Genomic DNA, 25,521 nt, shown 5'->3' on the forward strand with positions numbered 1-25,521 from the left:
AGAAGTATCTAAAGCAGTTAAAATCACACAAACAGAAAGCAGAATGGTGGTTGTCAAGGAGCTGAAAGGTAGGAGAAATGGGAAATTGTTTAACTGGTATAACGTTTTAGTTTTGGAATATGAAACAATTTTTGGAGGCTGTTGCAGAATAATGTTAATATACTTGACCCTTAGTATGTACTTAAAAATAGTAAAGACTATAAATTTTATATTATGTTTTTTACTAAAATTGAAAAGCCTTACTATATCCTGACAACTAGGACTAAGAATGGACTCCCATATCTTTTAAGCCATTCCTTCCAAAGGAAAACTCAATCATCAAACAACTTTAAACATGGACCCTCCAACAAATCCTCCCAGTGTACTGATGTACTTCCAACTCACCTTCGCTTTGGTGCCCTAATGAAGAGCTCACAGAGGAGTCTGCCCTGATCATCCTTATAGTCTCGGATGGTGTTGTAGAGTTCATGGCAAACAGCAATCTACATGTACAAAGAGGAAACAAATTACCAAAAAATATCAATTACTCTTCAACAAAAACACACCCACAAAGGCAAATAGAGAAGAGGAAGGATAAATCCCCAAATTATCAGATGAGAACCCAAAGGTCTTATATGCCATGGTTGAGTGAAGCTCACCAGTCTCCTCCTACCTGACCATTTTCATTTTTTCTCTTCCTTTCTTCATGTACTAGGGATTGAACCCAGGGACTTGTTGCATGTTAGGCAAGCACTCTACCATTGAAGTACATGTGCAGCCCTTTTTAAAATGTTTATTTTGAGATAGGGTCTCACCAAGTTGCCCAGGATGGCCTCAAACATGCAATCTTCCTGCCTCAGCCTCCAAAGTAGCTGGAATTATAGGTGTGTGCCACTGCACACAGCACTCCTTTCCATCTCTCTGTAATGACAACATATCAAACCTATCCCTGGTCCTGCCACTCTGCAGGATTGGTACCTGCTCATCATAGAGAATCCTCCAGAAGATTCGGGCCAAAACAACTCCAACCACCCAAACATTTCTTCTTAGTATTTATCACTACTATGGGCATTTACTTGTTTACTTGCAGAACAATGTTAATATGTAAATTCTGCTTCTCCTATATTGAAAGCTAACTAAGCTCTACATGAAAAATGGGCTTGCCTCACACAAAAAAGCTATAGCCCAATTACCAGAACAGTACCCATCACATAGCAAGCATTCATTTTATTAAATGACATAATGATACTCAATGTTTCACAATACTAAATAATATAATTACCAATGAACTTGTGGCTAAACAAATACTTTTCATAAGAGAAAAGTTAAAAGATGAAGCCAGAGGAAAGAAGCAGAGAGGAATCTGAACTATTTCACCATAAAAGAAAGAGTAAGGAAATCAGGTAGAAACTGTGTGACCCAAGTTACTCACAGGATCTACAGTTGGAAGATTAGAAAGTCTCCTCCTTTTCCTGCTTGGGCCTGGTGTAGACACAGAATGATGCCCGTCATCAAAGTCCCCGCTGACACTGCTGGAAGGGGAGGTAGCTCTTCGTCTCTTGGAACCCATGGAATCCAACTTCTTCTGTAAGAAATAATTTCCATGTTCTTACATTTAAATTTTGACTCTGCCGACAAGCCCCTCAACTGGCTGCCTACTATCAAATTACTGCTTCATCTAAAAGGATATTTTAACTGAGGCAAAGGAGTTTAATTAGCTATAAGCTCTTTTTCATTTTTTTTAATTCAAGTCCTGGACTTCACCGTTTCAGCCTCTTTACTTACCAGAATGCTACACTTTAAACTTTGATGAAAAAATTCAACAGAAGTATACTCATTTGTATATCACCCATTCTGAATGACTCAACCACTTCTGGCCCCAGATTTACTCTGGACTGGAGTTTTCCAATCCACCACATAGAGGTACAACAGTGTACTAGAGGTATTGATCCCTGAGCCTCTGAGACAGCTGGGTAGATCTGGGGTACAGAGGCCCCAATGTCATCCCTGCTGGAGGCTACTTATGATTATTCTCCAAATGGGCCACAATGTGGAGAAGACTAGAAAGTAGTGCCTAAGGCAAATGAATAGTATAAAAAAGGCGGGGGGAGAAAGTAAGGGAGAGAAGACAATTATCTTTCAAGCATTGCAGATGTATTCAGAAATTAATAACCCAGAAAATGAATTTTTCCCATTTGTTACAGCAGGACCCACAAGATATACCCCTGCTAATGCTGTTAACGTGTCTTGTCATTCCTGAAGTAGCAAAACTGTGCTGTGAAACTCTTCTAGTAATCCAGACTAACCTCCCTTTCAATTATATGACATATTCTAAGCCTCAAAATTTGAAATCAAAGCTTTACTCTCATTAAATTATCTGGAAAAGCACCTCATACATGAGCTTTTAAATCCTGCTTGAAGGTTCAGAAACACATAAATATTTGCTCTCAGTTTCTGACCAACTGCTAAGAAACTAATCTTAACACAACCTTACAAATATGTTAATTTGACTATAACATAAGAAATACAACCATTAAAATGATCTGATATTGATACACGGAAAGGTTATCCATCCAAGAAAGTTCTACAATGCTTATACAATTTAGCAACAGTATCTAACAGCACATTATGATTTCAAAAGTCTTTTACTAAAGCTAAAAGAAAAAAAGATCCCAGTTTTACTCATTAACCTTCCATTTCAGGAAACCATGAATGAATAGGAACCACAGAGCACTGGCTGCCAGTAGTATGGAGAGAGAAGCCTGGGATCTTCCAGAAATAGAAAATAGAGTAAAACAAAAAATCCTGGTAAGCAACAGAGACAAACAGAGTCTCATTTCTTCCTCTAAAGAAGTTCTCCTGGTATTTAAAACAGAACCTACTGTGATGATATTCCTTCCTCTAGGCTTTTGTCTATTATATGGGATATCAGAGTTTGAAGTTGGCTAAAAGTGGCTAAAACCTCCCAAAAGCTTAGGCCAAGAAAAATCAAGTTGTGTTTGATTTTTGTTCATTTTATAAAAGGCTGATAAACTGGCCTCAGTTCTTTTAAGTAGAAAAAATTAAGAACCAATCCTTTGTAAATAAGCTATGACAAGGACACAGGTGAATTTCATGAACACAGGAGGGACTCTTTTTGGAAAGGATTTAAGAAAGGTGGAAGGGAAAAGGCAAGGAACAAAAGGAAAAGGGTTTAGATGATCAGTAATTTACCAGCTTTACCAGAGCACAACCAGCGCCTCGAAAAGCCAGTCTCCTCATTATGTCTGAAGGCCAACTGAAGCCAGTGAGAGAAGGCAGGGCTTTAGAAGTGCTGATTCAGTGTTAGTATATTCAAAACTGAAAAAGAATAAGGCAGAGAAAGGGGAAATAGAAAAGAAGGGTCAGAAAAAGTAAAAATGAGTACATAGAAAACATTCAAATAGAACTGCTATAGAAAGATAGAGAAAACAGGCATATCAGTTGTCTGACACCTATCAAACTGCTGCAAAGGCTCAGGCACCAACAGTACCTGACATATCTTCCATCTTAAAACCAAATGCTTTCATATACTGAAAGATGTCTCACTGAGACTCCCCTTCACTCACATGGAACGACTGTCAATTCCAGGAATGAAGCATGTCTGCCCAACTGCCCCCTAGTCAATAAGAGCAGAGTTCAATCACAGAGCTGGAATGGAGAGTGAACACATGTGGGAGGCTCACATGTGACACCAAGTGTTGGTAAGCTGGAACAAACCCAGAATGGCTCATGTGAGCAGAATCTAGAAAAATGCCCCACTGTCCCAAAATTCAGAGAAAGACAAATTTTTCCTGAAAGTCCTATCTGTATTGGAAAGACATCACATGAATTTAGTCTTCAACTATTTTGATAGTTCACAATTACTTTTATAAATTATCCATTGAGATCAAATGACCAAAAAAAAAGTAATTACCAGTGTATGTAGTTTAGATAATGCAATATCCAAAAATCCTTGAATCATTATTTGGTAAGATACGAAAATGATGCAACTGAAAGATAATTTAAAAACTTCTTTTAATCCAAAGAGTAATTTGGAAGTTTGGTAACAAAGGCAATGTTCTAAGGTGGGAAAAGTAACAGGACCTATGCTGAAAGATTAGGTGTCTCAGATCTTCCACCTCTAATTATGTTTGATATTGCCTGAGTCACAACCTCTCAGATCTGTTTCTTCACTCCTAATGTGAGAACAGTAAAATATATATGTGTGTGTATATATATATGTACATATATGAATTATTAAGACCATATACACATGAAATCACCTTGACACTTCAAAGCTTAACTCTAGGATTACGGAGTCTGCAGGCACAAGAGCAGGGTCTCCTTTATTTTTGTAATCCTGTCCTGGAGAATAGCATTGGGTACAGGCTGGACGCTCAATGTACCTTTTAAATAAAAGTATTTAAAGTGGAGCTTAAGCAGGACCTTTAAAATTAAAGTTTATTTGAATAGTTTAAAAAGGTCTGTAAGCATTCCTTCAGAAATTCTTTTTTCATGAACAGGAAAGAAAGAGATTCTGAAGTTAATTCCAGGTTTTAAGATGGCCTTGTTTAAGTTACAAGTCCAAAAGTTTTACTACCAATGATAATTTATAGTGGGCAGTAAAGACTATAATGTACACGTGGGAAAATATTAACTCAGTATAATCAAAAAGTATATTTGATAGTTTATAAGACTTTCAGTATTCTTCTGTGCTTCTAGTGATATTTAGGACTGTAATACATGCCTAAAACAAAATCTTGAAAAACAAAATACTCAGGTAAAAACCCAAAACACCTTCAATTCTTCTACTCAGAGAAAAACCACCCTTCTATTGGCATTCAGAGCTTTTTGTATTTATCTATGCCTTAGTAACCTTTAAAAAAAAAAAGTGTTAACAAACCATATAAATTATTTTGTAGCCTGTGTTTTAACTTAGAATAGATTCTTCAAAGTCAACATTCTTCTTTGTGATATTTGATGGCTTGATCACAGCTATTGTATAAACAAACTACAATTTGTTTACCTTGCAGACTTTGGTAAAGTATTCTTATTTGTGGTATACTCCTAAAGCCAAAGAAAGTGGTGAAGGCCCTTCCATTCACCCACACATATTTGTAACTGTTTTAAGAAGTTCTAAAACACTTCTAAAAAGATACTTTCCAATCTTCCATTTTCTCTTAAATTCAAAATATGGTCGATGTGTAAACAATTCCTAAAGCAAAAATTATACTCCTCTGTCCAATTTACTTCCAAATCATATTTCAGAAAAAGATTACAACTAAATAAAAGAAAAAATATCTAGAAACTTTTTTGTGGAGTCTGGATTAAAATGTTTTGCCCCAACATATGCTTTTATAGTTGAGAATTTCTACATCCACTCTAGTATGTATTATTCCTCATTTGTAAAGCCAATGTTATTTTTTATAATAAAAGACTATGCTTCCCTTTCAGAAAGTAATGAAAACTCTGAGATGAAAAAATATTTTAAAACCAGCAAATAGTTTACAAAACCTCGATTCTTTCTGGTGTTGCAGATGAGAAGCTCAAATATCTGGCCTTACTATAAAAATAAGTCCCACTAATAAAAGTACACGGTTTTGAACAATTATACGACAAGAAAAGTCATTAGAAGAGTTTGTGTCGAACCGTCAAGACACAACAAAAAAAAGAAGGCCCTGAAAGGCGGAGAAAATGAAGGACTTTCCCGACCTGTCACTCGTACCGGGGACTAAGGGAAACGTTGACAGCTTTGAAGCTGCCTGGCGACGAGCGGGAAAGAGGGGCGCGGGGAATTTCCGGGCAGTGGCGCGCCTTTGTCCCGGCCGGCAGGTGCGGCAAGGCTCCGGGGCCCGTCCCGAGGCCCGCCGCCGCCGCGCCGCGCCGCGCCGCGCCCCGCCCCGCCCCGCCCGCGCCCGGCTCGACCGGCGCGTCTCTACGGCCGGGGCGGGGCCTCCACCGCGGCTCCCGCCCGCCCGGGCCCACACAAAGGCCCGGCGGCTGGCCGAGGGGAAACGGCCCCGCCCGTCCCAGGCCCGGCCTTACCCAGCCGCTCCGCCGCCTGCAGCCCCGGCCGCGGTCGCCGACCGCCGCGCCCCGCCCCGTGGCCGCCACGGCTGCTGCTATTGCTCCTTCGGCCGCGGCCGCTGCCGTCTCCGGCACCCGCCGCCCTCACTGCCCTCACCCCTCCCAGCGCTGCCGTAAAACTAGCCCGCGGCCGCCAGGCGAACCCAATTCTGCGCGACACTGCGTGCGCGCGCACGCGAAAGAACGGCGTCGCACTTTACGGCAGTAGCGTGAGTGCGTGACTTCGGCCGTGGCCTCAGTTAGCACGTGGCACTCGCGGAGTTACGTCCTTTTCTGGTGTCTCTGCGGCGGCTGCTGTTTTGACCGGCTACACTATGAAGCGGCCGAGTGAGTGGGGTCTCCAGAAGTGGGTGAAGAGGCCCCTACCTCTGGTGATCGCAGAACTCTCCAGGGCGTTCTTTTAGGACTTGGTCTCTGGGGAGGTGGGGGGGTGGACTATGGAGGCCCTGTTCCCGCGTTCCCTCGTAGAATGAGGGTTGCAAGGCCCCAGTCGATCCTGTTAACCGTGAACCCACTGTCCACAAGGAAGGCTTGTCCCGAAGGGTGGAGAAGACCAGACCAGTGTTTTCCCTTCTGCGGCTAAGAGTGGAGAACCGCCTTCCAAACGCGCTGTTCCTCCTGCCTGTGATTGGTGGTGCTTGATCCGAAGTGGCTGTCTTTCGGGGTCTCACGTTCCTGTGTGTGACCTCATTCTAATGTCGGAAGAGTAGGTGCGGGGAATGGCTCCATTTTTTATCTATTGAATCCATTCAGTGTGATTTGAAAATGGCATGTACGCTTGTATTGATTCCCCACACAATTATTAAATGTAGGTATAACTAACGTCTTAACAGAAAAAAAGACATGCCAGCATAGTCTATTCAACAAAAACTAAATATACTGATCATTTGTGGCTATTTCATTTTAAATTTTTTGTTGTTTTTTGTAGAGTTGAAGAAAGCAAGTAAACGCATGACTTGTCATAAGCGGTATAAAATCCAAAAAAAGGTAAGAAGTGTTTTTCTTGGGACAGGTGTACTAAATGTATTGTAAATCTGATTTTTGCCCCATCTTCAGTGAGGAAGACTGGATTAAATATTTAGAAATTCAGATATTCTATAGATACAAACTCTTATGTATAAGGAGTACAGCTATGGAAAGTACAATAATTTGGTAATAAGATCTGTAAACATAATAATCCTTACAAACAACCTCCTTGTGACATTTTCTTGCTGTTTTAAACATATATTTGTTGTTTATATGATTCCAATTAAACCATTTCTTTAGGACATTTTTAAACTGAACTGCAGCCAGGCAGGTTTTTCACTTAAATTCTGTTCAAGTAGAAAGATTTTTTTTTATTAAATGGAATTTTTTTTTTTCTTAATAGGTTCGGGAGCATCATCGGAAATTGAGAAGGGAGGCTAAAAAACGGGGTCACAAAAAGCCTAGGAAAGACCCAGGAATTCCAAATAGTGCTCCTTTTAAGGAAGCTCTTCTTAGGGAAGCTGAGCTAAGGAAACAGCAGGTAAATTATGTTAACCAAAACACTTCCAAAATAAAGAAGTGTTCCAAAATAAGTTAACAACATTAATCATCACTGTCTCACTCATTTCTCATTTCTCTTGGACACAGCTGGAAGAACTAAAACAACAGCAGAAACTTGATAGGCAGAAGGAACAAGAAAAGAAAAGAAAACTTGAAACTAATCCTGTTGGTGAGCCATCTGATGTGGAACCTGTGGAGGTAGGATTACATCTTTTTAAAAAGTAAGAAATGACAGGCTGGGGTCATAGCTCAGTGGTAGAGCACTTGCCTAGCATGTGTGAGGTACTGGGTTCTATCCTCAGCACCACATTAAAAAATAAAATAAAGGTATTGTGTTCACTCTACAATGGAAAAAAAAAAAAAAAGAAATGAGTTGCATATATACAGGTTGGTGGACCTTTTGGGAGGAAGATAACTTGAGTTCAGACAGTTTTCAGTATTTTAAAAAATTGGGGCTCGGGTTGTACCTCAGAGGAGGAGTGCTTGCCTAGCATGCGTGAGGTTCAATCCTCAGCACCACATGAATATAAAAAATAAAGGTATTGTGTTCACTTTCAACTAAAAAATAAATATTTTTGAAAATCGGGTTGTGGCTCAGCGGTAGAGCGCTCGCCTAGCATGTGCGAGGCCCTGGGTTTGATCCTCAGTACCACATAAAAAATAAATAAACAAAATAAAGGTATTGTGTACAATCAAAAATAAATACTGAAAAAAAAGTCAACTACACTGATCCTAATCGTGGAAAATACAGGTTACAATTGCCATATATCTAATTTTGTGTCCTTTCATCCTTATTATATTCTCTAGGAATTGGAACAATGCAAAACTAAGAAAGCCAAGTTGAGCAAACAGCACCCAAAGAAGTTATATTGTCAGGAACTTAAAAAGGTACCTTAGTCTAGGTCAGTGTCAAAAAATGGTATTGATTCAAAAAATTAGACTCCTGGCACCAGCCTTATAAAGGTAACTCCAAGATCAACAGGGTGGTATATTCTAGGTGTAGTTGTTCCCAAGGCTAAAAGGGCCTATCAGACTACATAATTCAGTGTGGGTGGTGACATATTCAGAAGATGGGGGTATTTACACTTTAAAACCCATGCTGTTCAGAGGCTGCTGAGCAAGCTATATGAGAAATGATGAATGTTCTCCATTCTAAAATGAAGACATGAGCTCCAACTCTAAGCTTACCTTGTTGCCAAGTAGATAATCCCAGTAGACTCGTGATAAGGATATTCCCAAAACAAGGAGTGCATTATGATTATTTATTCCTTGACAGGTGATTGAAGCCTCAGATGTTTTGCTAGAAGTGTTGGATGCCAGAGATCCTCTTGGTTGTAGGTGTCCTCAGGTAGAAGATGCTATTGTCCAGAGTGGACATAAAAAGCTGGTACTTGTATTAAATAAATCAGGTGAGGAAAAGGGATGTCTTTGATCCTTTTTTTTTTTTTAACCTGCACGAGTGAGGTATGAGGAAAACATCTGAACAGTCTTGATTGTCACTGAAGACTGATAAGATCCAACTCTGACCTCAACAAAGCCAGAGCACGTGCACTCTAGTTGCCAAAGATAGGCTGGGTGGTGGGAAGTAGGTTGTTTCTACAAGTGATAGGACTGTTTTTTCCTATTCTTTTGCTATTTGGTACTTTCATGTAAAGAATTGTTGAGATTTGGGTGCAGTGGTGCATGCCTTAATCCCAGTGACTTGGGAGGCTATGGCAGGAGGATCATGAGTTCAAAGCCAGACTTAGCAACTCAGTGAGACCCTGTCTCTAAATAAAATACAAAAAAGGGCTGGGGATGTGGCCCAGTGGTTAAGCGCCCCTTAATCCCTGGTTTTCCCCTTCAAAATGTGATGACAGTGTTCAAAATTCCTGCCACCTGCACAATGTTGAGTATTAGCTCAAAGCAAGTGAAATTTATGTGACAGATATTTAAATGAAATGATTGTCTAGGTTTGAGCAGTAGAAGGGTGAAACCAGAAAGTAGAAACCAGAACAGAGACTCTTTGAAACATAAAGAATAGGATAAAAAAAAATCACTGTTAAGGTTAGAAACCCAGGTTGTTGTTAATTAATTGAGGGTAAATCCTGGAAATAACTGTAGGGTATAATGCAGAGGTTGACTTCAGTTCTGGAAGGTTGAGCTATACAGGAGAAACTGAAATACAGAAGTGTAGATATTAGGATGAGGGCAGCTTGCCCTTCCCTCATTTTCCATTTAAATCCTTTTGAAAAAAGGCAAACAATAGTGAAATCTATGGTTTACCCATTTAATAAATTCACCTCAACAGAATGACTAAATTGAAGTATATGTCATATTTGTAATTCCTATCAGATCTAATACCAAGGGACAATTTGGAGAGCTGGCTAAATTATTTGAAGAAAGAATTGCCAACAGTGGTGTTTAAAGCCTCAACATACCTGAAGGACAAAGGGAAGATAACCAAGGTACACTTTACTATTAGTGGTGAGAAGTGTGGTTCTTTCAGATTTTCAATGGTTGAAATATGATGAGTATGCAAAATGTTGATTTTAAAAAATGAAAGATAATAAGATCCAACTCTGATTTCATCCAGAGATATCTGAAAGGCAATTGTCTAGTGATGCCAGATTTCTTGGGTTTTATCTATTGTCAGAATAATTAAACTAATGTGTTTTTAATTTTAACATGTCAAGATGAAGAAGAAAGCTGTTCCACTCAAACGTAAAGTGTGCTTTGGCAAAGAATGCCTCTTGAAACTTCTTGGAGGTTTTCAGGAGACTTATGGCAGAGCTATTCACGTTGGAGTAATTGGTGAGTTTCAATTCACCACATTCTACCTTTTTTCTTGAGTCAAGAACTACTTAGCAGGTCAATATGCCTGTAATCCTCAGCAGCTCAGGAAGATAGGAGAGAGTTCAAAGCCAGTCTCAGGAATTTAGCAAGGTGCTAAGCAACTCAGTGAAACTCTGTCTCTAAGTAAAATACAAAATAGGGCAGGGGGTGTGGCTCAGTAGTCTAGTGCCCCTGAGTTCAATCAAATTTCAAGATCTACTTAGCTGATATTAAGTTAGAACAGGGTTATGAAATAGTTTGCTCAAAAATTAGCTCTTGCCCCATTTACCTCCACACAAAAGATTTAGAGAAAAACTTACATAATTGCTCCTAAGTTCAGTTCACTGTAGTAAGTTGGCTCATGGTAGATATGGATGTAGCTCAGTGGTAAGAGCACTTGTTTTTCATGTGCAAGGCCTTGTGTTCTATCCTTAGCACTGCAAATGAATACATACATACAGGCATACTCCTTCTTTATTTGCATTAATAGTATTTTCCTGCCCTCTTATTACTTCTGTAAGGAATGAAGGAGCTAATTATCGGTCCTAGTGTTGCGAAGACACTGAGATCCAACTCTTGCTCTAAACATCAGGCAAACATAAAATTGTGCAGAGGAAATTTCATAATGATCAGTCCATACTGTGTTTTATATTTGTGAATTATTTATTTATAGGTTTCCCAAATGTAGGGAAGAGCAGCATCATTAACAGCTTAAAAAAAGAGCGGATATGTAATGTTGGTGTTTCCATGGGTCTTACAAGGTAAATTATGGTATTCTATAACAAAGAATTTTTCTTATAGATGAGTAAATATGATTTTATTTTATTATCCCGAGGATGGTAATTTCCTGTTCTTTAAAACTTTCAGTTAAAAAAAAGAGGGTGGAACCAGCGGTGTGCTTGGGGAAGAATTGATTGGAGTGGGGTGGCTGCCTGCAATATAGTTTTAAAGACAAATTAAGCAACTAATTTGAGAGAGAAAAGAGCCGCCTCGGAGAAAGTGATGTTTGCACCTGGCTTTGGGAAATGAGAGACAGGTTGCCAGGTAGAAAAAAATGACAGTATTTAGGGTAGAGGAAATAGTTATGTGTTTAGGTAGGTATATGAACTACAACATGTAGTTCTTTTCTCTAAAAAGAAATGAATATACTGTTAGGCTTTCAGGTAAACATGAAGCAAATGATGATAAATTGGATCTGACTCACTGTGTTGAGTTTGTTCAATCCAACCCTGAGCTTCGTGTTCTCTGTTGCCCTCCAGATATAACCTGTGCCCCTGGTGATTCTATTTCTTTTCTTTCAGGAACATGCAGATTGTTCCCTTGGACAAACAGATCACAATCATAGATAGTCCAAGTTTGATTGTGTCACCACTTAACTCCTTAACTGCACTTGCTCTGCGGAGTCCAGCAAGTATTGAAACAGTAAAACCAATGGAGGCTGCCAGTGCCATCCTGTCCCAGGCTGATGCTCGACAGGTAAAGAACTCGTTCCCTTTCTGTTGAGCTCCTCATCACCATTTTGTAGTATAAGCATTTTAAATAGATTTTTTTTTTCATTTACTCAGTCAAATGAAATTTCCTATTTTGCTTTAAGGTTGTACTGCATTATACTGTCCCAGACTATAAGAATTCTCTGGAATTGTTTACTAAACTTGCTCAGAGGAGAGGTCTGCACCAAAAAGGTGGAAGCCCAAATGTTGAACGTGCTGCCAGACTACTGTGGTCTGAGTGGACAGGGTAAGGATTCTATTGGCATTGTTTGTTTGGGTACTAGGGATCGAACCCAGGAGCTCTCCACTGCTCAGCCACATCCATCCCCAACACGTTTGTGTGGGTGTGCCAGTAATTGAACCCAAGAACACTTAGCCACATCCCCAGCCCTTTTGTTCTGGGTTTTGTTTTTTTTTGAGACAGAGTCTTGCCAAAGTTGTTTAGGGCTTTGCTAAGTTGCTGAAGCTGACTTTGAACTTGGAGTCTTCCTGCCTCAGCCTCCTAAGCCACTGGATTCACCTGGCAGTAACTGTTTTTTTGATAGATCTTATTTTTAATTTCAGCGACTCGTTAAGTTACTATTGTCATCCCCCAACTTCCTGGACTCCTCCTCCACATTTTAATGAAAGTATTGTGGCGGGCATGAAAAGGGGCTTAAATCTTGAGGAACTGGAAAAGAGCAATGCACATAGCATAGAAGGTGAGAGAGACTTGTTTCACTGCTTATTTTCATCTGCTTAAAGACCTTTATTAGGTCATATCTGTTTATATGGTCTTTTTTTTCCTTTACTAGCCATCAAGGGCCCTCGTTTAGCCAAGAGCATACTTTTCCAGTCTTCGGGTCTGACAAATGGAATAATAGAGGAAAAGGACATACCTGAAGAATTACCAAGACAGAGAGAAAGAAAACAGGAGGAGGGGAAGGACAATGAAGACATGGTCAGTGAGGAAGAGATTGTTGACTATGAAGAAGCTGATGTAAGTGTATTCTCTCTATGAGTCAAAGTGAGTTTTCTGGTTTGTAACAAGTGTACATTCAAAGACTACTAAATTACCTGCATCATTTCTTTATCCCATAGGAAAAGATCTCAGACATGCCTCCTATAGAAGAGAAAAGAGAGCCACCACCACCTGAGGAATCTACAGCAGGTGAGCTTGAGGCTAAGGACTTCTAACAAAGCAGCTTAAGCATAGAATTGCTTTGTAAACCTCACTTTATTTTTCTCTTTCAGGTGAATCTGCAAGCTCTTTAAACTTGGATAAAATGACTCAAGAAGATGATGCTTATGATTTTAGCACAGATTATGTGTAACAGAAACTTGTCCTTTTATAAGGATTTCCTTAACATCTTAAGCAAACTATCAAAATGTTCTGTGTATAATGTGCCAGTTTTGCCATGACAAAGTGTAAATTTTGTGAATATGTGTTATGATGTATACATTAATACAAATACAGTTTTAAAAATATATAAAAAAATCTACATTGAACTCCTCTCTTAAACAGTGAAGGGATAGAAGTATTTATCTGAAAGCAAAGAAGTCTACTGAAAAATGTAGGTTTATTTACAGATTGGGCCACAGGTTTACAAAATTAAAACCAAGCAGCAGTTTTGAGCTAGCCATACCAGCTAGCTGAACTGGTTATATCAGTCTTATCAGTTCTTTCTTCTGGCCAGTCAGCACTGTAGTAAGCAAACAGTTGGTAAGACAGATGGAGACATATTTTTAGTCTATCTGGGAAGCTGACTGCCAGACAGGGCAATTTGTCATCTTTACTCAGCTGAAACATATCTTTTTCCATGGGTTGCAACAAATAGGAATTGAGGCCTACCAACTGTTACTTCCCACACTGTTACTTTCAAGGATTTCCTGAGAAATGCTTATAGTTTTAAATTCTAGTTTACTTTATGTTTGCGATCTCCATATGTCTTCGGATTAGGCTGAATTTGCCTGTTGGATCTGGAATATACCATTTTTCCCAAACATCAGTATATGAAGCAGTTCTTCCCCATGGTTTAAAGTGTCCATTCCAATGGAGTAACTTGGCAGCCTTTACAAACTGAGGTGAATACCGTTTTCCAGCACTGGAACCTTAATATTAAGAGAAAGCCAAATGATTATACCTGTCAAACACAAGGCAATGCCATGCCAAACAACTTGAAACAGTGTTAAGTCCAATTCTTAAAGGTGGTTCCTTCCTTGGACACTTAATCCTTTATTAGCTTAGGAGTTGGTTAATTAATTACTTACCAAGATGACGGACATTCCACATAGGATCAATGGTGGAATGCTGCTGGTAGAATACAATAAGCAAAGGTGGTGTTGTGATGCTGCCAGCCAGTGTTCTGCTGTACAATCCCTCTCTTGGTGGGAAAAATAACAAATATCAGTGAAATACTGACCAACTTCTGTTACTCAAAATTCTCAGGGTTGAAATAAGTTTTTGACTAGGTCAGTTATATACTTACTCAACATTGAGTTTCATCCATTTTTCCAACTGGTTGGTTATATTCTGTCGTTTCCATTCTGTCAGGTTTGCAACGAAAACTCCGGGATTAAATGAGCAGGTACTGGCTTTCATGGAAAGTTTACGGATTCTTTCCTTTTTATAGTCAAGATAGCCAATGTAATTGTACTAAAAACAAATGGAATACATACTCTTGCTGCTTCAAACAGAAAAAGTAATTTATAGCCAGTTAAGAAATATAAAAATATAAAAATAATTTTATAGCCAGTTAAGAAAACAGCTTGTTAAACTAAGACTTCTAAGATAATTAGCCAATAAAAGTGAGGTTGAGGTTCTAAGGCAATGGGATCTAGATACTGATATTTCACCAGATATTCAAAGAGAATTGTGTTGTCAGGTCTATAAATCTAGAAAAGAACGCTTGAGTTGGGGTTGAAATAATTGGGGAATGTAAACAATGGAAAAGGATGAGCTCCTTCCTTTTTAAACCTTTACGGGGCGGGGGGGGGGGGGGGGGGCGGGGGATTTACTTGGTTCCCTGCTCCACGGATGACAACTTTAGTAGAGGTTGAATCACAATCTTCTGAGAATGCAGCTGCATGTCCTGGTTTCAGTGGTGTATTGTACAGGGCAAGAATATCACCTGAAATGGATATGGTGTTAAGATTAACATTTCTGGTTGCCTTGGGATTCCCTGTTCCACTTCCCCCTATGGTGACCTTTTATTAAAAATAATAATAGTAATATACATTGTTTAATTGTAGATGGACACAATACCTTTATTGATGTAGTGCTGAGTATCAAACCCAGTACCTCACACATTCTAGGCAAGTGCTTTACTACTGAGTCCCAGCTCTAGCCCCAAAAGACCATAAATAAGGCAAACACTACAGCCCACAATCTGGAGAAAAGCTCTCATGGTAACATTATTTGGTACCTTGCACAATTACATCATCATCCATGTAAATGGCCTTCTTTGCACTGGGAATGAAAATTGGCAAGTAGAACCTTGCAAAGGTTAGCTGAAAAAGGAAAGAAGTGTTGGCATAGGGTAGTGCCTATGCTTTGCTTCTTTTTTTTGGGGGGGAGTACTATAGATGGAAACCAGGGGCATTCTACCACTGAGCTACATCCTCAGCCCTTTTGAGACAGGGCTGCCTTGGCCTCCCAAATCGCTGGGATTACAGGTACCTGCCATCACACCTGGCTTCTGCTTTTATTATAAAAGGTTCTTAGAACCCTTGGCAGAAGATAGCCAAAGGACTCTTAGAACTGTCCAAATTTGGTCCCCTGGGCAAAACTTGCACTGAACCCATAGTTATCCAGGAATTCTAATGATTTCCTGATCCTCCCAAGTATAAACAAGGATGCATGGAACTCACTGGTTTCATGGACTCCCCCTGGTCAGGATCCTCCTTTACTTTCCCTTCCAAAAGTTTAGTGTCAAAATTCACAATTTTGTACCTGATGTTTTTCAGGGAACCACTTTTCAGCCAGGACCTGATTTAAAATAAACAAGAAACCATTTAAGTTAAATATTGATGTTTCCAAACAATAGCCTTACCTTTGCTTTCCTGATGAGAACATAATGTTTTTTAAAATATTTATGTATCTTTAGGTAGACACATTTTGTTTTTATGTGATGCTGAGGATCGAACCCAGTGTCTCATTCATGCTAGGCGAGCTCTCTACCACTGAGCCACAACCGTAGCCCGAGAACATAATATTATTGAGAGAGATCCTAAGGACTAAATGGGTGTTTTCAAGCTCCTTTAATACTTGGTTTCATCATCTGAAATAAGGTCTATTCCCACTAAAATCCCTCCCTGAACCAAGACATGGAAATTCTCTTGCAACAAAAACTACTATAGAAAAATGATAGAATTGAGAAAATCCTATCACCACATGAACCATTTAATTCTTAAACTTCCAAACACACTGAAGAAAATAAGCCAAAGTGTAATGGAGTGAAAGCTAATTATATAGAAAGCTAGTAGTCTTTACCTATAGAATGACTATTAATTCACTGTCATGATCCTAAGTAATATATCTACCCAAGTCAAGTAATTTAAGAAAAGCCAGTGTTTCCTGAAGAAGTAATGCACATTGTTTTCTAGTCCACTCCTAATCAACATTCTGAAGACACTGTTATTTCTGTAGTCTATTTTAATGCAGTATTCTATATCTTAGTTGGATTCTGAGTTTTTCAAATATGAGAAAATCATAACTTTTCATTAAATATGAACCATGAAGAAAGCCACAAGGACAGAAATGTCTTAGAACTTTGACAAACGTTAATCTGTTAAGCTGTTTCTTGGAATAAACTTGACAAGTCTTCATTTATTTTCATGGATGAGACTCCATCAAATCGTGTTTCTTTTAATCACAGCAATTAAAATAGTTAATGACCATTTACTGAGCAATTACTATGTGCTAGGTGCTTGACATACCATATGCTGAGTTTGATGTTTTCATTCCAAAATTACAGATGAGAAAATAGCCACCCTGGACTAAGATTTAGGTCAGAGTCTGCTCACACCTTCATCCTACCATCCTGCCATTGTTCCCAAGTGTCTTCCCACTCTAAAAATACTCAGAGCATATCTATGAGATACGGAATTTATGATTAAGAAGCAGTAAATAACACTGCTTCTTTCTTTGAGAAAGCTGTATTACCAAAAAAAAATAGTAACTGGAGCTAACAGTGTGCATGGTTCATTTACTTCCTGGCATAGCTCTATATCATTTCTGCTATCAGGGACATGATGCTTTTGATACAATCACATGGAAAAATGTACCATAGTTTATATGTGTATAATCCAAACTGTATAAATATACACACACATATGTATACATACATGTGTGTATATACATGTTTATATATTAAAACAGTCCTGGATTGGCAGCTGGTCTACTCTAGAGCACCACTAGAGGCAGAATCATTAGGTAAGCAGAGCTCACCGGAGATGGTCTGCTGTATCATTGAGGGTAACAATGTAGAAAATCACACTGGAGCGAGTATTGTGCTGAATACTGTTCATAGCTGCAATGGCTCCCCCGAGCCTGTCTTCAGATGCTGCAATGACCACAGGAATCTCCTCTTGTCTCCTCTCAACTGCTTGTCGGGGAGCATTTGGAACAAAATCTATGGGCTGAAGCCCCAGAATTCCTGAATCTGAAAAAAACATACAGGAAGGCACTGTGATACAAACACAATCTTATAAACTTCTGATACAGAGTCCAAGACAAGGAAAGAAGTAAGGTGATATTATGGTACCAATTTACCTTATTCTCTCTCTCCCATTAAACTTTGAAGTATACAACCCAGAAATTGTTTTCCTGTATATAACCAAGCTTTTGCAAAAGTGGAAGATTTTAAAAATCAGGCTGACAACACTGATAGACTATTAGTAAGAAAGTAGCAGCACCTTTCTAGAATGTATTGTAGTGATTTGGCTCAAGAGCCTTAAAGAGGTACATGGCCTTTGACCTAATCATTTCCCTTGCCACCCCTCTTAAGGACAAAATCTGAAAAGTAATCAAAAGTCACAATTTTAGTTGGGATATAGGTTGGTGCCTAGCATACACAAGGCTCTAGGTTTGATTCCCCAGCACCACACACACACACACACACACACACACACACGAAAGTCACAATTTTATTCATAGTTGTGAAAGACCTAGAAATAAACCATAAATGTTTTTCAAACTACAAATCATTTAAGTAGGCATGAAATCAGAATTTAATGAGACAGTATCCGAATGTTTTCTGTGATGCTGGGGATAGAGTGCAAGGCCTTGCCCATGATAGGAAAGTGCTTTACCACTGACTTACATCTGCAACCCCCTGATTAGAATTTGAATAGAAAAAGCTTCTAGATTGGAGTAGAAAATTGAATTAGAAAACAGAACGCATTACACCCAGTAACTAAAAGTATGATGTAAACCTTCCTTCTTGCCTTTTTGTACTAGTCCCTTATATCTAGTTGGTTCCATATCAGTGAATTCAACCAACCACATATCAAAAATGTGAGGAAAAAATTACTATACTGAAGAAGAGCCTTGTTTTTGTTGTTACTACATAAATATACAGTATAACAACTATTTATATACCATTTACACTGTAGAAAGTTAAATCTAAAGATGCTTTAAAGTATACAATAGGATGTGTGTACATTATATGCAAGTACTATGCCATCTTATATGAACATCCAAAGGTTTTGATGTCCTGGGAAGTCCTAGAACCAGTCCCCCATGGATACAGAGGGATGACTGTATATTCCCTCATTTATTCCATCATATACTGGGTATCTATTATGTGATTGGCAATACATAGGCACTGGGGATACAGCCATGAATAAAACATACAAATCCCTACCATTGTGGAGAATGAGTAACAGATAATAAGTATATGTGTGTGTTGCATGTAATGCATTTGGTCATCATCTGGAAGTAACTATAAGAAGACGATTTCCTGTGGAAACAAGTAAACTATGCAAGTGAAATATTAAAGAGTTTCTGCCACCACGGTGAAATGCTTATGATAAAATCACATGGAAAAACATGTCATATATACAATTTAGTATAATCTCAACTCTGCAGGAAAAAATATACACAGAAAAAGATGGGAAGTTTATAGTAATTATCTCTAGGCAATGAAATCACTCATTCAACTAATATTTATTGGACACTTCCTTTGATCATCATTCTTAAGTATGGGAAATAAAGAAATGAACAAATTGCCTTCATGAAGCTTTTTTTATAAAATTTTTCCACCAGAAGCATGTATTACTTTTTATTTGTATATGCTATACATAAATATATACATACATATTACAAAACATGCTTACCAGGACAGTGGTAGGGCATGTGCTTAGTTTGAATAAGGCCACGGGTTCAATCCCAAGCACCAAAAAAAAACCCACCAAAACAACATATACAAAAAAACTATATGCTATAAGTACTCAGTGAAAGGGGAAAGTTAGTATAGTCTTCCTCTGAATCAACTATAGTGGGTAGCAAGCAATACAAAAATGATTTTTGACTAATACCCTGAAGCCTTAAACATCCCTCAATACCAAGGTAGAAAAGTGCAAGCAATTTAAAATAACTTGTAATTATGCAATGATTTTTTAAAAATTAGCTGATAAGCTTTTATGATTTCTATTTTATAACTAGAGTTCTACTGATGTGGTTGCTCAAGTTAAAGTAACAGGTGAAGGAAAGTAACCAGAATGACACTCCTGGTGACCAAATCATGCATCAAATATCAGGGTCATGTGCCTGCTCACATCTTCTGAAGCCCTGACCTGCTGAAATGTCAGCAGATGGCAGTCCACAGAGGCCCCTCTAAGGCCTCTGTTTTAATGAAAAGGAATATTCTTGTCAGATAAAATTCTTAGCTAACAATTTGCTCTACAAGGAGAAGAAAAGTATGGGAGGACACCATAAGAGCACAATGAGTACTCACCATGCCTATTCCCAAAGTCTTTCCTAGTTTTTGTTAAAGCCAAGAAGCAAGCTCTCATTTCCTTATCTAAATTAGGATGTGAGATACAGGAAACTCCAGGTCCTCAACAAATTCCATGATATTAGTAAGGTTTCCCATACCTGAAACCTCATTCCTTAGTAAACTGCTCAGTCCAAGGAAGTTATGGTGCAAAACCAGTAAGAAGAGAACAACAGCCAGGACCAAAATGACGATGTTTACTGAAACAGATGGAAAAAACCTGTATTAAGATCTTTTTTACCTTTGACTAAGTTATAAAAAACAACATAACTTGCAGAGAGAGCATACCTTTACGGAATGACATCTTTTTCTTCTGTCTTATATAAATACTAGTTATTAGCCCTACAAAACAAAATCAAGCCCCCAAAGTCAGTAAGTACATGAAAATGGCCATCAAAATGCCAACACTTACTCAGGTAGAAAGAAGAGGTTTATAAGATATTCTGCCAGTAACTCATTTTGAATCCACAGTCTCCAAGAAACAAATTTGGGATCTGAAATCTTTATGGTAGTCTTAACACTTAAAAATAACTTAGAAATATGTAGCCTTAGCCTTGTACATTGTATGCCACCACAAGATGGAAAGCAAAAGAAGTTCTATCAAGAATTCCTAATGTTGGGCTGGGGATGTGGCTCAAGCAGTAGCGCGCTCGCCTGGCATATGTGCTGCCCAAGTTCGATCCTCAGCACCACATTCAAAGATGTTGTGTCTGCCGAAAACTAAAAAATAAATATTTTTTAAAAAATTCTCTTTCTCTCAAAAAAAAAAAAAAGAATTCCTAGTGTCTAGCTGGGTGTGGTGGTGCATGCCTGTAATCCCAGCAGCCCAGGAGGCTGAGACAGGAGGACTGAGGTGCTAAGCAACTCAGTGAGACCCAGTCTCTAAATAAAATGCAAAAATAGGGCTAGGGATGTGGCTCAGTGGTTGAGTGGCCCTGAGTTCAATTCCTGGTACCAAAAAAAAAAAAAAAGAATTCCTAGTGTCTAACCACTATAGAAACATTTCAGAATGAATTTACACTTAAAACTCCTTCTTAAATGACATGGGCTGCTGGGCATGGTGGTGCACACCTGTAATCCCAGCAATTTGGGAGGCTGAGGGAAGAGGGTCACAAATTCAAGTCCAGCCTTGGTAACTTAACAAGACCTTCAGCAATTTAATGAGATCCTGGCTCAAAATGAAGAATAAAAAGTGCTAGGGAAGTAGCTCAATGGTAAAGTGTTCCTAGTGCCAAAAAAGAAAAAAAAAATTAGATATGGACTCGGTTCTCTGTGCCATAGTGACCTGAGAGTTTACAGTGTTGTTCTCAAATATTAAAAATATGAGGGGGAAGAGGAGAGGGAGAGGGGGTGGGGAGGAAAGAGATGGAGGGGAAGTGGGGGAGGGAGGGGCTGTATTCCCAGTGACTAGAGAGGCTGAGACAGGATGACCAATCAAGGATCGGTCTCAAAATGTAAAAAAAATAATAAGGGCTAGGATGTAGCTCATTGGTAAAGGTCCCTGGTTAGATCCCCAGTACCAAAAAGAAAGAAAGAAAGAAAAGACAAAAAAATGAGAGAGCTTCTTTCTGGGCATATATGTTGATTTTCCCCCTATTGTGTGAGGCATGGGTTCGATTCTCAGCATCACATACAAATAAATAAAATAAAGGTCCATCAACAACTAAAAAATATTTTTAAAAAAGAAAAAAAAAGGGTATCCAATATTGTCATTCTCACCTGGCTAGTCCTTCCCAGCTCATATCACCTTTAATTTTTCAAAACAAATAATTCCATGGAAACAAGATTGTAGGTGAAACTAAATTTATTAAACAATTATATTTTTACAACAATCTCTGTGAAATGTTTCATTAAGACAGACTTTATGTATCCAGGATATTGTGATTCTACATTTGAGACCTTTAACTCTTTTTTAACTTCATCTTCACCAATAATATGGTACCTTGTGTTTACATAAGGCAATTTATTTTTTCAAAGCACTTTGAAACATATTTCTAAGTATCAAAGTCTGAATTAATTTCATCATAGGTAAACTGTGTTGACTTCTCAAAGCCTTTCAAAAATGGAGAAATATATTGAAGTATTTAAAAACTGGAATCACAAGCCAGATTACAAATTTGGGGGAAAGTAGTTCAGACTCCTAAAGAACAATCTAGAACAAAAACACATGCTCACACACACCCATTTCTTTCTAGGGCAATATACATGAAGTATATTAATGAACATCTTCTCTAAAGAATACACCTTATATACCCTAAGCTATGTCTCTTATCACATTGTGGGCTAAGCCTTACTTACAGAAGCTGACAGATTGGGAGCTGTTCAGATAAAGACCTAACATCTGCCTACTTTAAGCCAACTTCTACCTTGACTGGATAAAACAATCTCACTCTAATAAATCTCTGATACTTACTGGTACAAAGGACAATATGTTACCATGTCAACTTTTATAACAGTAACTTATAAGGGAGCACAGTATTCGGACTGAGAGGCACATGTACTTGTGCTATTTCAGTTATCTGGACACAAGAAAAACAATTTCAGAAAGTATTTAATTACTTAAATAGATCAGAATGGCAGAAAACACTTGCTCCTAAAACTCTTCAACATGCAAAATGCCAGTTATCATAAGAATATGTCTGATCCCTATTTCTTTTCCTGGTAATAAACCTTCCTTGATTTGTTTAAAAGGACTTCTCACAAACTTGTATTTGTAATCTGGATGTATGATAGTAGCTATATTTTTGAAAGAATACACAATTGTGTACAATTTGATCTGTAATATTCCATTGTTTATAACAAAAATTAATGTTTCTTTTAGAAATTTCAATTAGAAATTAATAAACCTTCAAATTTCAAAAATCAGTCATAAAAATAAAACAACCTAAGAGGATGATGGGGGAGCATGGGAGGAATAGACAAACTCTAGATAGGGTAAAGGGGAGGGAGAGAGGAAGGGAGGGGGGTTTGGAGGTAGAAAAGGCAGTGGAATAAGATGGATATCATTACCCTAAGTACATGTATGAAGACATGAATGGTGTGACTCTACATTGTATACAATCAGAGATATGAAAAATTGTGCTATATATGTGTAATATGAACTGAAATGCATTCTGCTGTCATATTAGAATAAATTAAAAATAAATAAATAAATAAAACAACACCCCTATTCCCACACAAATCCCAGGGTAGGTGTCATTAATATGAAAGAAACCTGAAAAGAATACTTTGCCAGTTTACTTGCCGGCAACCTGCATTTATATGCACACTTCCAATGCTGTTCCTGTTTTTCGTTCTCTCCTGTCACTATAGCCTAAGCATTTCCATTAAAGTCCATTCCACTGGTGTTGTCTATCGTCTATCCTATAATTGTTTTCTTGGTGTAGTTTCATCAACTTCTTTCCCTCTCTGGTGGATCACTCTTCTCAGCATTCTAGTATGTTCAAGTATCTTCCAGATAATTAAAAAAAAAAAAAAAAGACACAATTCTTTCCACCCCCCAGCCCCCAGTTGACCTACAGGCCCATTTTTCTGCCTCTCTTCACTTTAAACACCTGAAAAGGATTTAGTCTCTAGCTCCATCCCCACCCCCTTTTTTTTGTCTCTTAAAATTTTTAATTAGTACATTATTATAATTATACATAATAGTGGGAATCATTCTTGCACACAATACTCTCCTTTTCAGCCTCCAAATCACACTTTTGTTCCTACATTCAAAATGCTTTGAGCTGGACATGTGGCACACACTTGTAATTTCAGCTACTTGGAAGCTGAGGCTGACAGAACAATCACAGGTTGGAGGCCAGCCTCAGCAACTTATTGAGATCCTGTCTCAAAATAAAAAAGTGCTGGGGATATAGCTCAGTGGTAAAGTGCCCCCTGGATTCAATCCCCAGTATGGCAAAAACAAAACAAAAACAAAAACTCTGGTACAGGCCATCAAAGATTAGTCATCTTTCTGACCGCCTCACCCCTTACTAATCCCTTAAGAGGCCATCAGGAAAGTTCACACCATTCTTCCTCCTTAATTATCAAATTGTCTTGTTTGTTTGATTATTCAGTCTTTCCTGACTAGAATGTAAGCTCTATGAAAACAGGGACCACAATGAAAATATTTACTGATATATCCTTGCTACCTAAAAAACTATGCCAGGCAAATGGTAGTCAGTATGTGATGTCTGCTTAAGTATCCTGCTAATCTGGGAGCAAGAATAGTTCTCTGCTCAAGAAAGAAACAGCATTTTTGGGTAAAAATCATGAAAAAAAAATTCCAACATAAGGAAAAACATGGGATTCCAATGGAGCTCTCTCTCAAAAGGAATCTAATAGGCAATTTCTTTTTCCTTTAATCTTTATAGTTCAAATACTTTAAGATCTCTATATGGCCATCCTACAACAGGCACTTTAAGAGACACAATGCAAAGGGATATTTCTATTTAAACGTAGAACAAGAAATTGTTCAAATACACTGAGAAATAGAGAGAGCTATTTAACTCTTAAAAAGACCTGTTTAACTCTTGCCCTTCTCTGCATCTATCGGCTACAGGCGCCGGCTCCTTCTGAGCTTGGGAAAGTGTCAAAAGAGACCATTTACTGAAGGGTAGAAAGAAAGGGCAGAAAGTGAGTATACAGAGCCACTTTCTCCTAACCCTTCACTGGGGAGCTGGAATTTGACTTTGAGCAGTTATGGAACCTCCCAGGCCCCACGCTGATCTGCACCTCCCTGGGCTGCCACATGTCCTCCACCTCTTTCCCCCATTGCTAAGCCATCTGTCATATATTTCTGGGATGATGTGGCAGTATACCGTGACATATTTGGGGATCTAGGAAGGCAAGAGCTTGGGCTTCGTCGCAGTCGTGTGCTCAATGACGGGGGAGGGTCCAAGCTTTTGAAATACCCAGCAGCCTTGGAGGAGCCCGGGAACCCTTGGTCGGTCTCTACAGGGCGGGCCCAGCTTGGGTCTGCGAGGGCAGATGAAGCCGGCAAGCAGGTCAGTGGGCCGAATTTAGGTCCCCTTGGGCGCAGGCTCTTTCCATGCTATTTGAGGGGCGGCCCACAACCTGGTACCACTCCCAAGGAATTTCCTTTCTCTGGAGGACATGGCTCGGGCTACCTCCACTAAATTCTAGGGGTCAACAGGGGCCCCTTACGGTTAGGAGTGACGGAGAGGTGGTGTGAAGCTCCAGGGTTCCCGCCAGGCCGCTTTAAGACTGTCCGACCAGTCGCGCCCCTCAGCCGCTCTAGGCGAGGCTTACCTGCTGGAGGAGGAGGAGGAGCAGGAGGAGGAAAAGGAGGAGGAGGAGCCGACGCCCGCGCCCCGGCCCGCCCCGCCAGCTCAGCGCCCGCACCGCAGGCCCCGGGACCTAGCCCGCCGTCCGGCCGCCCGCGTGTTCTGCACTCCGGGTCAAGTTCACCTGCCCGCTGGCCCACGACTTCGATGGCAGCCACGCCGTCTAACAACCCCAAGCTGGTCAGCGGCCCTGACCACCAGAGCGCCACGCTCAGCAGGCGCCGTGGGACAGCCCCGCCGCCGGGGTCCTTGCCGAAAAAAGGCCGTCGCCATGGAGACCCGGAGCGTTCCGGCAGCAGTTAAGCCGAGGAGGCGCGGCGGACAGTTTGCCACGCCCGAGCCGCGGTTCCCGGGACT

General features: G+C 39.4%; 3 protein-coding genes and 3 non-coding genes across 40 annotated transcripts in view; 4 read left to right on the top strand and 2 right to left on the bottom strand.

Annotated features, from left to right (window-relative positions):
* Pbrm1 (polybromo 1) overlaps nucleotides 1-6,164 on the bottom strand; it is a 90,546-nt gene extending 84,382 nt beyond the window's left edge. For 20 of the 32 annotated variants that reach the window (XM_071618725.1, XM_071618729.1, XM_071618690.1 and 17 more), the window contains exons 1-4: nucleotides 6,025-6,164; nucleotides 3,193-3,318; nucleotides 1,412-1,564; nucleotides 385-482 (exon numbers count right to left, since the gene is read on the bottom strand). In XM_071618725.1, coding sequence (XP_071474826.1) covers nucleotides 385-482; nucleotides 1,412-1,564; nucleotides 3,193-3,240 — 299 coding nt within the window. In that variant the 5' untranslated portion in view covers nucleotides 3,241-3,318; nucleotides 6,025-6,164. Of the gene's footprint in view, nucleotides 1-384; nucleotides 483-1,411; nucleotides 1,565-3,192; nucleotides 3,319-5,704; nucleotides 5,814-6,024 lie in introns of those variants that run through there. The other 12 variants (XM_071618722.1, XM_071618704.1, XM_071618720.1 and 9 more) reach the window with 5 other exon arrangements.
* Nucleotides 6,165-6,247: 83 nt separating this feature from the next.
* On the top strand, nucleotides 6,248-13,385 carry Gnl3 (G protein nucleolar 3). 3 transcript variants are annotated; one of them, XM_027947791.2, is made up of 16 exons: nucleotides 6,248-6,393; nucleotides 6,596-6,776; nucleotides 6,995-7,053; nucleotides 7,436-7,573; nucleotides 7,681-7,791; nucleotides 8,401-8,481; nucleotides 8,870-9,002; nucleotides 9,928-10,040; nucleotides 10,269-10,386; nucleotides 11,081-11,168; nucleotides 11,709-11,883; nucleotides 12,002-12,144; nucleotides 12,462-12,598; nucleotides 12,692-12,876; nucleotides 12,978-13,047; nucleotides 13,131-13,385. In XM_027947791.2, the coding sequence occupies exons 3-16, from the start codon at nucleotides 7,018-7,020 to the stop codon at nucleotides 13,208-13,210; spliced, it is 1,608 nt and encodes a 535-aa protein (XP_027803592.2). In that variant the 5' UTR covers nucleotides 6,248-6,393; nucleotides 6,596-6,776; nucleotides 6,995-7,017; the 3' UTR covers nucleotides 13,211-13,385. The 3 variants fall into 3 exon arrangements, with proteins under 3 accessions (XP_027803592.2, XP_027803594.2, XP_027803591.2); XM_027947793.2 differs by having other exon boundaries at nucleotides 6,596-6,772; XM_027947790.2 differs by lacking the exon at nucleotides 6,596-6,776.
* LOC114102385 (small nucleolar RNA SNORD19) lies at nucleotides 9,055-9,132 on the top strand. Its single transcript, XR_003584503.1, has one exon. It is a non-coding gene; the product is annotated as a small nucleolar RNA SNORD19 (small nucleolar RNA).
* LOC114102387 (small nucleolar RNA SNORD19B) lies at nucleotides 10,087-10,170 on the top strand. Its single transcript, XR_003584505.1, has one exon. It is a non-coding gene; the product is annotated as a small nucleolar RNA SNORD19B (small nucleolar RNA).
* On the top strand, nucleotides 11,574-11,650 carry LOC114102386 (small nucleolar RNA SNORD69). Its single transcript, XR_003584504.1, has one exon. It is a non-coding gene; the product is annotated as a small nucleolar RNA SNORD69 (small nucleolar RNA).
* A 52-nt stretch (nucleotides 13,386-13,437) lies between the features above and the next one.
* Nucleotides 13,438-25,376, bottom strand: Glt8d1 (glycosyltransferase 8 domain containing 1). 2 transcript variants are annotated; one of them, XM_027947795.2, is made up of 10 exons: nucleotides 25,130-25,376; nucleotides 20,162-20,215; nucleotides 19,975-20,073; nucleotides 17,326-17,539; nucleotides 15,747-15,864; nucleotides 15,302-15,386; nucleotides 14,895-15,007; nucleotides 14,366-14,532; nucleotides 14,148-14,260; nucleotides 13,438-13,988 (listed from the first exon to the last, which is right to left on the bottom strand). In XM_027947795.2, the coding sequence occupies exons 2-10, from the start codon at nucleotides 20,175-20,177 to the stop codon at nucleotides 13,798-13,800; spliced, it is 1,116 nt and encodes a 371-aa protein (XP_027803596.2). In that variant the 5' UTR covers nucleotides 20,178-20,215; nucleotides 25,130-25,376; the 3' UTR covers nucleotides 13,438-13,797. The 2 variants fall into 2 exon arrangements, with proteins under 2 accessions (XP_027803596.2, XP_027803595.2); XM_027947794.2 differs by having other exon boundaries at nucleotides 25,025-25,376.
* Between the last annotated feature and the right edge of the window lie 145 nt (nucleotides 25,377-25,521).

The sequence above is a fragment of the Marmota flaviventris genome, chromosome 1, assembly GCF_047511675.1.
Source record: "Marmota flaviventris isolate mMarFla1 chromosome 1, mMarFla1.hap1, whole genome shotgun sequence".
In the NCBI taxonomy this organism is placed as follows: domain Eukaryota; kingdom Metazoa; phylum Chordata; class Mammalia; order Rodentia; family Sciuridae; genus Marmota; species Marmota flaviventris.